The sequence below is a fragment of the Orcinus orca genome, chromosome 15 (assembly GCF_937001465.1).
Source record: "Orcinus orca chromosome 15, mOrcOrc1.1, whole genome shotgun sequence".
Lineage (NCBI taxonomy): Eukaryota > Metazoa > Chordata > Mammalia > Artiodactyla > Delphinidae > Orcinus > Orcinus orca.
In genome coordinates, this window is record NC_064573.1 from 7365778 (window position 1) to 7378930 (window position 13153).

General features: G+C 40.3%; 1 protein-coding gene across 3 annotated transcripts in view; it reads left to right on the forward strand.

Moving 5' to 3' along the window:
* RTTN (rotatin) overlaps window positions 1-13153 on the forward strand; it is a 145972-nt gene that overhangs the window by 111641 nt on the left and 21178 nt on the right. For all 3 annotated transcript variants that reach the window (XM_049697998.1, XM_033406088.2, XM_004280001.3), the window contains exons 41-44: window positions 5928-6033; window positions 6784-6881; window positions 8665-8742; window positions 12385-12511. In XM_049697998.1, coding sequence (XP_049553955.1) covers window positions 5928-6033; window positions 6784-6881; window positions 8665-8742; window positions 12385-12511 — 409 coding nt within the window. The remainder of the gene's footprint in view (window positions 1-5927; window positions 6034-6783; window positions 6882-8664; window positions 8743-12384; window positions 12512-13153) is intronic.

Sequence of the window (13153 nt, forward strand, 5' to 3'; positions counted from 1 at the left end):
AACTTACACTTTACCGGAGTTCTTCCCCAGCCCCGATCAGAAATCATTACTAGTTTCCCAACTTTGGCTTTGGCAGAACACTCTTCTCCTGGGCGAGGGGCCTTTGCTCGTGCCAACATGTTTTCCTCTTCAGGGAAACAGAGGGTATCTCAGTGGTTTTCCTGATGATTAGCTGACTTTCCTCCCCATTTCTTCCACATTACAAAAGATATAAGATCTGTGTGGATATGGATATGTTAACCAGTTATTTAAATCGTGTTTCCTAATAAATCATACTTTTCTTGCTCATGTAAACAGTAGAATATGAATATGTGACTTTTGTTAGGAGGGCACAGAAATTTAAGACAAAGGAGAGAAAGGAATTGTACCTATGACAGTTTATGAGAAAAACTTATGCCTGACATGAGATGGGGCATTTATTAATGAACTTGTTAAACTGCAGATACTGTGTTTTCTTTACAGTGCCCTGCATAAAGATGATATGTGAATTAAAATATTGTTAGAATGCATTAAGCAGCAATACATTATAATAAATCACATATGTTTCTTAATATATATCCATGTGAGCCATGAATTGTGCCAGGAGTTATATGAAGCAAAGTAAACTATAGTCTTTAAATTATCAGAAAAAATAGTATTCTGAAATTGCCCTTCAAAGGCGTATTTAAATTTTCTGTAAAACTGTGCTCAAAAAATATTAGACGTGTGACCGTAGGCATATCACTTAACCTTTTCTGATTCTGTTCTTCAATGCAAATGGTTGGATTGTATTACATTATTGCTCAGTTTCTGCTGGCTCTAAAATTCTCCGTCTCCTGATAAATTATACTGTTGTAACTTCATTTAAAATGTCTTGACAGAGAATCTTTTGTAATGGCTGCTTTACAGCAGTATCCTACAGATGGTACATGTTGAAAGTTTGCATTTGGTACTCATCTCTTAAATCACGTATGTTTATTTTTCCATAATTTTTCTAATTCTGTTTTGAGGTGCTTTCAGGTTCAGAAACTGTTAGCTGTCTTTTGAACATAAAATATTGAACACATTTGGGCTTCCCTGGTGGCGCAGTGGTTGAGAGTCCGCCTGCCGATGCAGGGGACACGGGTTCGTGCCCTGGTCTGGGAGGATCCCACATGCCGCGGAGCGGCTGGGCCCGTGAGCCATGGCCGCTGAGCCTGTGCGTCCGGAGCCCGTGCTCCGCAACGGGAGAGGCCACAACAGTGAGAGGCCCGTGTACCGAAAAAAAAAAAAAAAATATTGAACACATTTGACTTAATGGAGATTTTGCCTTCTCTAGTGAGATACTCAGTATGTTTCATTTGCAAATACATATAGATAACAAGATTAGTAAAAGCTATCTCTATAATAGGTTTTGTCTGTAATTGATATGTTGGATTATTTTTACTCTTTTTATTTGATATGATATCTAAGGATAGTAATGCAAGGAAACAGCAAACTCTTATGTCACATTTTAGGAGGTATGTTTTGCACTACTGCTTAGTGAGTGGTAAAATTCAACAGTAAATCTGTTGGAGAGAAGACTTGTTATATATTTGAGATTCTGCTGTGTCAGTGAATGTTCACTGTAATTAAAGAGGCTTTTCTCTACTTTAGTACCTTGTGGAAAGAAAGCAAAAAGCCTAGATCACCTAGTATATAGAAAGAGTTATATCAAAAACTGCGTAACATTTAAACAAATTACATTGAGTCCTCTTATTTTCTTTCTGCCTATGGTTTTTCGCTCTGTATCCTCTTGTTTTGCATGTCTGCGTCATCCAGTAGCTAGTCGTCTGTCACTTCACCTGTCGTATGTGGAATCTTAGCCTCCCCTCCTGCGCCCGGCTCCTCACCCTTACAGGGTGTCCTGCTCTGATGCTGCAGCTCTTTGTCAGTCTGCAGTAAGAGCTAAGTGGGAGACCAAATTAAATCCTGTGCTCTGGCCTTTGGTCTATGTTGAAAAGTGTGTGGATTTACTAGAGGTTATTTCTCTCTTTCTTTCTTTCTTTCTTTTTTTTTTTTTGCGGTACGCGGGCCTCTCACTGCTGTGGCCTCTCCCGTTGCGGAGCACAGGCTCCGGACGCACAGGCTCAGCGGCCATGGCTCACGGTCCCAGACGCTCCGCGGCATGTGGGATCTTCCCAGACCAGGGCACGAACCTGTGTCCCCTGCATCGGCAGGTGGACTCTCAACCACTGCGTCACCAGGGGAGCCCTAGCTTATTATTTTATAGTTTCCCTTCTGTGTCTCTAAATAACATGCTTGTATTTCTTTATCTTGATTATTCAGTTTTGGACTCTGTTGATTTTCTGGTGTGGAAAATGAGACTTTTAACTCTCTTTCCATGTGCCACCTACGTGCCCAACCGCAGTGAGTTCCCCTCTCATTCCCCCAGTATTATATAGCTTCACATTGACTAGGATTAGGCAGGGTGTAGTGTTAAACTGTGAAAACGTTATACACAATTGAACCATGTTGCAGTGTTCACCTTTCTTTTCCTGCCCAGCTTTCTTTTTCCTTAGAGGTAATTGTATTATTTTTCATTTGATGAGTTTTCTCTTATCACTGGAAAGCCCCTTGCTCTTTGCCAGCCATTGAATGTCTTCCTAGTATATTCAGAAATGTCAGAACTTATATTAGCTTCATCTTCTGGAAGAAATCACTCCCAATTCCTTCTGACCTGCTTGGTGCCCAGTGTCATCCTGGGGTCTCCATTCACTTCCTTCCTGGGGAATTCCTTCACCTCTCTGCCTTTTCCTGTGACCCTCTGTGCCCTGTGCCTTCTTTTGGTAGAGTCTCTTTTCCAGCAGCTTCCAGAGAAAAGGTGCATAGGAGGGTTTTTTGAAATCTAGCCATGCTTCCATTTAATTTATAGTTTAGCCAAGTGAGAATGCTAGACTGGAAAACATTCACTTCAGAGTTTTAAAAGCATTCGTCTATTTCCTTTAACTTTTCATGTTACTGTAGAGAATTCTGAAGTCATTGTGATTCCTGGTATCTCTCTCCTGGAAGTTTTTAGAATTTATTTTTTGTCCCTAATATTCTGCATTTTCCTGATGAAGTACCTAGGTGTGGGTCTCTTTCTTCTGTTGTGCTGGGCTTTCTCGGGGGTTCTTTTCATCTGTAAACTCCTGTTTTTTAATTACTTCATTGACATTCCCTCCACTTTATAGGCTCTGTGTGCTGGGAACTTTTGTTAAGTTTTCTTCTTCCTACATAATCTCTCTTTTCTTCTTGTTCCTCTCATTATTTTGTTTTCTATCCCCTGCTGTGGGAGCTTTTGTCAGATGTCTGGTAATCTTGGTTGTCTGCTATATTTCAAACTGCGAGACGTAAAGCAGGTGGATGCTCTGAGCCTGTGAGCGGCGCTGGTGAGCTGCAGGCTCTGTGCGGGAGGGATCTGGCTGGGTCATTTTGTGACCCTGTCTCGGTGAGCTTGTCACATTCCCGAGAGCAGAATCTTCCGACCTCCTGCCTGGGGTTGAAAACCCACCTGCCAACTGTTTTGCAGCAAAGTTGGAGAGAGCTGGGGTCTTAGAATTTAATTTGAACAGTTTCACTTAATCCTTCGTTGTTTTCAGTAGAACACCCTCACCTACACAGGTGCCGAATCTCTGCCAGTTTAGAATCCTTCTAACTCATCCTCTCCAGAGACTAAACCTCCAGTTTTTTACAAGGATTGGGGAGGAAGAGTGGCTTGGCTGCACAGAGCCTTATGGGAAGAATCTGGTCCCATGTAACTGCTTCTCAGAGATTTTTCAAACAGTCCTCCTTCACTCTCACTTCCCGGGGTACATGGTACTAAGTTTCCTCAGCCGTTGTCAATTCAGTGTATGGACTGGGGTGATACTCAGTTTTTCTCACTCGCCGCTTAGAATTCTCAAGCCTGCGAATGCATTGGCCATTCATCCATCGACTTTCTAGTTTCCAGACTTGCACGTGCACGTGTGTGTGTGTGTGTGTGTATGTGTGTGTGTGTGTTTAATCCCATTTCTCTCATTTTAATGAGATTTCACGAGAGAATAAAAGACACATCTGTGTGCACAGCTCTTTCCCTAGAAGTCTTACCTCCTTTTTTCCCTTATTGCTGCAGATAGTAGATGAGTAGTGTTTTTCAATGAGCTCAGTTTTGTTTTTCTCAAATCACTAATATGTGCAAGTTCAATAAGGATGTGTTTGTGAGAGCAGTTTTCCTATTAATGGTGAAGATTGTTTATAGACAAATTGGGATTCTCATAGTTAACTATAATGATTATACTCCATAGATATTCATCATCCTATAACACTTCACTGCCTTTTCACCCCTTTCTCATGGTCACACTCAGCATGGTCTTTATCAAGCATCCCTGGCCTGGCCATTTAATATCTAACATTGGCCAGACAGGACCTGCCTGATTCGAGGCAGCGACCTAAGTGAGATATTTAAGATGGAATCACTGCCCCTGGTGGGAGGGCTGGGAGGCCCCCCCACTCTGCAGGCTCCTCCAGTGTCATGCTGCCAAGTGTAGGCCGGGCTGGAATTGTAAATGGAGTTGCACCTGTATAATTATGCTGTGCTATATTTTCTGTAAAGTTATGTCATTTAAGCTTAATTTTAATAATACTGTAAGGCTGGATCATTTTTAAATTACTGGTAGAAGGAAAAGTTATGAATTTGAATGATATCTAATATTTATAAACCAAATGAAGAACTTCTAGATTCTTCAACTTGAGCTTATGAACCCCTTGAACTTGTAATAAAAATGTACTCATATATCCACATGAGAATCTTACCATGAAAAATTCAGCTGAATCTAGTCAACCCTTTAGAGCTAAAACACCCAGTAAATGGGAAATAACAGAGGAGAGAAGACAAATTAAAATCATTACAAGGAAGCAAACAGACTGTTCCATAATGCGAGCCATTCTGTAGGATGACTGATCTGGTTTATTCAGCTTCTCAACAACAACAGTGAAAAACCCTGGTGGGTGGGGTGGGGTGGGGGGAAGAGGCAGGTGATCGTAGGAGATATAATGTACAGATACGATGTGAATGCTCCATTGGGTCCCGATTCCAATAAGCCAACTGTGAGAAGACGTTTTTGAGACAAAAGAGAAAATCTGAATTTTGACTGCATATTAGCTGATTCCAAGAAATTATTGATAAGTAGTTTAGGCATGATAATGGGTTTATGGTTATGTATACTGGAGTGTGCCATTTTATGATATCTACTGTTTACTTTAAAATACTTCAGCCAAAAGTGTTTTAAAAGAGTATGAGGGTTTGTTATCCTGTTTTTTCTACTCCTACACATACTTGAATTTTTTATAATGAAAGATTTTTAACTCATAAATTCAAATGTATAAAGGAAATATACCAAAATATCAGCATTTTCAAAAGTACAAGTGATTTTTTCATTTATGTGAGAGTAAAAAAATTAAGTAATATTTTTTTGAAAAACATGCCACATGATAGGTTAATGTTGCTATAGAAATGAAAGATGGAAAGAACCAAATCACCTGAAATACAGGGGTACATTGAGTAGAAATTGAGGGAGGGGAATGTGTCTCAAGAAGAAGACAGGAGGAATTTGATAACAGTTCTCCAATTCCAGTTTTCCAAGGGCCCTTTTAAATAAATTACACGTGTTCATATATTCCCTGGTGAATTTAAGTGTATAAACTTGCTATGTGTTAGTACTAAACATAGCTTTTTTCTTTAGATGATGAGTCTTTGAGAATGATTTTTGGTCTTTTCCATATTATAAATTTCTTATTCAGTCTTATCCACACAGCATTCTCAAATCTTAATAATTCATCAGATTCCAGTGAATTTCATGGAATAGTTGAAAACTAACCATAGCTTTTAAATGGAATGCATCTTTTATTCACAACCATTTTGCTCCAGCTTAAGTTTTTCTCGAAGGCTGTTTGATATATGTTCTTTGCAGTGTTATGAAGTAAAATCCTCCAGAGATGTCCTGAAAAGAGTCGCTGTGAATGCGCTGATGTCGCTTCTGGCCGTCAGTAGAAGAGCACAGAAACACGCTCTGAAGGGTGAGCCACCTGGCACATCAGCTCCTTTTATGGCATGCTTTCAATTCGTATATTTTACTCCCTGTTCATTTTAATTTTCTTTGGACTCAAAGTGTAAAGAACTTTAGTGTCACTAAAAAAATACAGGTTTTATTTTCCCTGTACAGAAACATAGTAAACATGCATTACTTTTAAAATAAAAAGATTACACACGTAGATTATTTTTTGTGTAATGATTCTGACTCCAGAGAATCTATATCTAAATATTAGAGAAGCTTTTAAAAGTAGCACATCACTCAATTTCATAATACTAACTACAAGCACATGTTGCACACGTGAAGAAATCACGTACTTTTGATAGTAATAACAACTGCATTAGATGATCCTATATTTTCATAGAAATTTCCCCTCTTGTGTGTCTTAATTTCTCATCTGGAATCAGGGAACACAGGTCTTAGAGATGAAAGAGAACATCAAGCAGCAACATCGAGCCCACTAATTTGAGTTGTGACTTTGCTACTGAAACAAACTCTGCACGCCTCCAACGTAAATGAGACGTGGGTGGTATCATACTAAATTGAAAACAAGTGGGCTTTAGCATTTTAGTTCTCTTACGTTTTTATCCTCTGATTCATTAACGTCTCACTGAAAGTGCAAAAATGAAGTTGGTTGGAAATAGAAAATATTATTTTTTTGAGAGTTTGTTATGTGTAGTTTTAACTTTTTTGGAAATGGAATATCCTTTTGATTGTTTTGGATTTTCCCTCTCAGCCCATCTAATAGACAGTTGCGTGGAGCAGATGAAGCACGTTCATGCACAGCTGAACCTGGAATCTCTGAGGCCTGGGAGGGCAGCACTGAAGAAAAAGGTGACTGAATTCTCAAATTCTGGGAGGCAGGAATGGCCATACGTAGAGACCGTCTCTCCAGTATCCTTGTGCTTATAAATGACACCAATGTTTGGTTGAAATGAGTGTCTGTTTTAGAAGAAAGGTACAGCCAAATAAATTAATGGGATTTCTACATTAGCAGGTTTGCATTTGGGGTTTGTGTGTGTGTGTGTGTGTGTGTGTGTGTGTGTCTGTCTGTCTTAGTTCTCACTTGAAAATCTTTTAATGAGATTTATATATTATATGTTGTTGTTATAAGCATTTTGGAGTGTGCATGATACATTTTTATACTACAAAAAGAAAATCTTTCTCTCATAGGTTCACTAGGAATGAGATAACTTCCTAAGTGTTTTCTATATGGTAGGCACTATTCTAAACATTTCATATTTATTATCCCCTGCACACTCATGACACCACAGTCACATAACTGGTAATGGATAAAGCCACTGTTTGCCCCATATCTGGGTGGTTGCAGAGCTCATATTCCTAATCGTGTTTATTTCCTTCCGTGACTTCTGAATGTCTCTTTTAAGCGTTGAGTCTGCTGGACTCATGTTCAAGCTGCATTTTCACTGTAAACTTGAAATAACACAGGTTTTTAAAAAAATTATATTTTATATTGAGATAACATTGGTTTATAACATTATATGTTTCATGTGTACAACATTATATTTCTATTTCTGTATACGCTACACCATACTCATCACCAAAAGTTTAATTTCCATCTGCCACTGTAGAGTTGACTCCCTTTACCCTTTTTGCCCTCCCCCTCATCCCTTCCCTTTTTGGTAACCACTGCTCTGGTCTCTGTATCTCCGTGTTTGTTTTTATTTGGTTTGGTTTGTTCATTTATTTGGGGTTTGTTTGTTTGTTTTTTATATTGCACATGTGGGTGTAATCGTGCAGCATTTGTCTTTCTCTGTCTGACTTCTTTAACTTAGCATAGTCCCCTCAAGGTCCATCTGTGTCACTGCAAATGGCAGGACTTTGTGTGTGTGTGTGTGTGTGTGTGTGTGTGGCTGAGTAATATTCCATTGGATATATACACGTTTTTAATCCATTCATCTGTCAGTGGTCACTTAGGTTGCTTCTATATCTGGACTATTGGAAATAACACAGTTTTTATATAATAGCAATGGTTAATACTAATAACTATGGTTAAAAAGATCTGCCACACAGGCTTATCGAGAAAATGAATATGTGTATATGTTTATAAGTATATCTATTATATTTATATATATATAATATATATACATAGATCTAAGACCATTATTGCAGCGGTCTGTGTAATAACTAGTTTCTGCTGCCTTTGATAAGAAACCAAGAAAAAGCCATATTTGATAATTTCATTGGTCCAGGGGCTTATATGTTTGTCAGTTTCTTTTCTTGCCTCTTTTCCTTTTTCCTCTCATGCAGAGGCCCTTTACTTCATCATTGAGAGTGTCAGCCAACACCTGATATGACTGAAAACCAGTCAGTACCTGCTTCACTTTATCGAGATGAAACATGGAGCTTATTATGTATCTCAGTTCCTCCGTGCATGATAGAACAGAAATAGCTTTTTCTTGGTGGATGCACTTCTCGAGATATGGTCATCTTTCAGAGATCATTAGCCTGTCAGTTCCCTCAAAGCTATGGCGATCAGGCACAGTGAGAGCATAGCTGCATTGTAATGTGACCCAGGGGAGAAGGAATTACTGTATGTAAAAAGTGGAATATGCTATTGTTGTTCACATTTTTCAACTGCTTTTTGTTTAAACAGGAAGATGGTTTTATTAAAGAGTTAAGCATTGCCATGCAGCTCCTAAGAAATTGTCTTTATCAAAATGAAGAATGTAAAGTAAGTAGAGCTTCTTTTCAAAATTTTGATAGTGCTGTTATTAAATAGTTTAAATTTTATATGAGATAATTTGGGAAAATGGAAAACTCTTCGAATTTTTTTTTTGATGCACGGTTGATTGGTTTGTAAGCTCAGTGTCCATTCTCAGAAATGGATGCACCTAATCTTATCATAATTTCTCAACCCTGATGACATTTCTTATGTTGGCGTTTTAACTTTATCACTGAAACTTTAACTTAAGTCTAAAGCAAAGCTAAAGCAAACTTGAGCCTCTTTTTTTTCTACTGGTAGCCATTTCGGTTGTTTTTTTTTTAACTAAGATGGAATGAATGGCTGTGTATGTCTTTTTTTTTTTTTTTTTTGGCTGCGTTGGGTCTTCGTTGCTGCACGTGGGCTTTTCTCTAGTTGTGGTGAGCGGGGGCTACTCTTCCTTGCAGTATGTGGGCTTCTCATTGCAGTGGCTTCCCTTTGTTGCGGAGCACGGGCTCTAGGCTTGTGGGCTTCAGTAGTTGTGGCACGCGGGCTCAGTAGTTGTGGCTCGCAGGCTCTAGAGCGTGGCGCATGGGCTTAGTTGCTCCACAGCATGTGGGAATCTTCCCGGACCAGGGCTCGAACCCATGTCCCCTGCATTGGCAGGCGGATTCTTAACCACTGTGCCACCAGGGAAGTCCCACGGCTATGTATGTATCTTAAGGCAGAATTTTTTCAAAGGTGGTTGTTAGACAACTGTCCAAGGGGATAAGTAGAGGTGTCTGCATGCATAGGAAAGAAGATGAGGGTGTCTCCTGCTTCAGAGGAGAAATCGCTTACTGCTATTGCCGAGTGTGGGCCTGTTGACGTCCAGGAGGTTCTTCACTCCCAGCTCTGCTGCAGCCCCTCTGTTGTTTTGCTCTGTCTGTGAGCATTGACGCTGTCATTTAACACAGCCGTTGGTGCTGTTATACAGGATATAGTGTCTGGAACACTTTGATTTGCTCGGTCATAGTGATACGACACTTTTGAAGAACTAGCTTCCACACAGAATTACTATGGAAAATGAGTAAGATGAAGATAAATTACAGAAGTTTCGTTTTTTAAAAAAATTTCTTACCTTTTTTGTTTTTAGTTGTGATAAAACTGGAAAATATATACTATATCTAGGAAATGAACATCTTGAACACATATCCCTTAAACTGTAAAATAATTTGTTCAAGACACATGACTAACAATTTACATTTCAAAGCAATTTTGATGGGAGTTAAGCATTGATAGATTTCATTAAGATTCCCAATGGTACAAACTTTTTACTCCAAATAGAGGTGTCATTTACTGAGTTTGTTAGGGTCCTTGTGACTGGGTGCAGTTAGTATGCATCTGTGACACCTCACTCAGGCAACACGCCAGCACACTTTCCAAGTAGGATCTGCCTGTGGATTTCCGAGATGCTCGCCTGAGTACTGGTTGTAAGTGTAGTGTTCACATTTGTAACACATCAGCCAACTATGAAAGTGTAATCTCTCCATAAGTCATGTGTTTCTGCATTTCCAAGTTGTTTAATGAGGAATAAATCCAAAGAAGAATATTTAGATTACTCTTGAGAATAGACATAGTTCTAGGGGGCAAAGATCCTTAATTTCTTTCCCTGTTCCAGCTTACCTGAGGTGTGTGACACACTCCCATCACTAACTGTTGGTCACTCTTGTGGTGATTCACCAAGTCACCCACGCCCACCCCACCCCGCTGTCTATACATATGACACAGAGGAGTTTCCATACCGGAAAGGTCACCGGGGGTGTGAGGTAGATGGAATGAAGAGCGGGCAAGGTTAGAGGGGGTGAATGTGCTGGTGCAGAAAGAGGTGACGAGACCTTAGCCGGGCAGGGAGAGCGGGGAAGGAGGGAGGGGAGCAAATACGAGAGACTGAGGAGAAAGAAGAGACATGTAGAACGACGTCCAGGCTCAAGTCTACCGCAGGCGAGCCTAACAGAGTGGCCTGTAGCTGTGAGGGATCCTTATGTTGGGTTCGCACATCGCAGTGTAAAGTGTCTTCGGGCTCTCGGGGTGGGAAATGGCTGGTAGTCGGCGGGTTACACGGCTCTGGGACTCTGAGGGGCGGTGCAGGCTGGGGATCTTCGGAGCTAGCAGTGCATAGAGGTGTTTGTAGCCGTGACTATTGTTGACATTTCCCAAGAGGGCATGTAGTGAAAGCCTAGGTCATGTCCTCAGAAAATATAACTATTGGAGAGGAGACAGAAAACAGCTGAGAAGGGAATGCTGGAGAGAGTTTGGAGGTGATCTAGGATAGAGGGACTGCATGGAGGCAAAGAACAAAGAGCCCTTAATAGTTGCCACAGTGCCTGAGGGTTTGACAGCCATAAAGGTAGGAGCGATTTTACCAGCCTCATCAGTTCAGAAAAGAAATTGAAGTAAGCTGAAGATTAAATAATAGCTGGGAAATGACAGCATTAAGAGTACTCTTCCTAGAAGCTTGGTTCTGAAAAGCAGCAGTTATAATTTAGGAATATAGCATCAAAGGAAGCTAGTCTGTATGTTTACTCCTAACATGTAAAGTGCTTAAATATAAACAGAAATGAGCAAATCGGGGCCTAGTTATTAAAGAGACAAGAAGGGAAGAACTAATAGATGGGTAAAGATCCCTGAGGGAGGCACGCGGGGCTGTGTTCCAGAACACAGATGGGCGGATCAGTCTCTGCCCAAAGAGCACCTGTTCCTCACTGCCAGGCAGGAAGGGTGAGCGCAGGGATACACAGATCAACTGTGTGGAGGGAACGGCGGAGTAGAGCAGGAGCCCGTACCTCATCGTGTCTGTCTTCTGTGTGAAACAGTAAGCAGGGTCGTCTGCGGCTGGCGTAGGGCTGTGCTCCAAGCCTGTGGAGAGTGGGGAGTAACATTGGGAATAACCCGCCCACTCTCTTTACGGAGTATTGATACTCCATAAAATTGTGTAGGGCATTATGTGAAGGCCCACATGTGTGCACATGGGTCTACAAATTGCCTAGTAACTCTGTTCATTAAAAAAATTGTTGCATTTACTGCCAATAGTTATATTTTATCCATAATATTGTCCCAGCGGTAACTGATCTTTGTAATAAAAACTGAGTTACTTAAGAATTATTGATTTAGCATAATATTTTGACTGAAATTTATCATATTCAACTTATTTAAAAACAGTAATCTACTTCTGATCTATCTGTCTAGCTACACATATTAGATATATATACATATACATACACACAGGGAGAGAGGGGGGAGGGGAGAACTCAGAATTGATCAGAATGTTTCCTTAACCAGAAAATCCCTTTTCTTAACCATATCATAGCATTTATAAGAGTTTATTTAATGTTGCAAGATATCACTGTCTTGCTTAATTTACATGTTCAGAAGCTGTTTTTCTACATTTCTGACCTAAGCTGCGTATCCTGGTCACCCCAGTGTTGCAGGGACTTCCGAGACTGGTCAGGCTTGTGGTCAGGGCAGTCTGGGTTGCAAGGTGCTGAATCTGTCCATAGGATTCCTTTCTCTAATCAGAACAAAAATCAATTCAGTTTTTGTCTCATGTTGGTGACAAGTTTTTTGGCTTTGATTTTAATTTATATTTTCATTATTCAGACTAATGCTGCCCTTGTTTCCTTCCTACTGCAGGAGGCAGCCCTGGAAGCTCATCTCGTCCCTGTCTTGCACTCTCTCTGGCCTTGGCTTCTGATGGATGATTCACTGATGCAAACTGCCCTGCAGCTGCTTTGTGTCTATACTGCAAATTTTCCAAATGGTAAATGGAACCCAACACTGCCTTTCAAAAATATACTACAATACTAATCTTATGTAATGTTGTTAAAGTGGAAAAATGAATACACATTTTGAAGTGTTTCTTCCACTTATTTGAGGGTATGTTGGTTAGAGGTATGCTTTCTCACAGGTATTATAAGAACGAGCAGTTACGTTAGTATATGTTTGATGAGACAGAAGAGTCATTAGACAGCTCAGGGAATAGAGAGGGAGAAACTGTCGCGATTATATGGCAGCGGAACGTTGAATTTAAGAGGAAAATTGAGAGTGAAAATTATGATGGAAGACCTTAAAAACAGGTTAAGGTTAAAACTTAAAGAGATTCTAGAACAGGAGGCTGGTGTGGTGAAAGGTAGTTCTGGGTTCGGTTGGCTTGGCGACAGTTGGTATCATTGGGGTGCCTCTTTCATTCCTGCATTTGACAGACTTTTTATTGAGAACCTCCCGGGGCCCTGCATTGTTAGAGGCCAACAACTAAGAGAGAGCAGAGCAAGCGGGGAGGTGACTTGGGAAGAGAGGAGAAGGTGTGAGGTAACTGTTTGAGGGGAAGGAAGTGGGGGGCATTGCGGGCAGTGTGAATTTTCCATGTAAACTTAGGGTCACAGATTTAAGGTTTAGTCAGCAA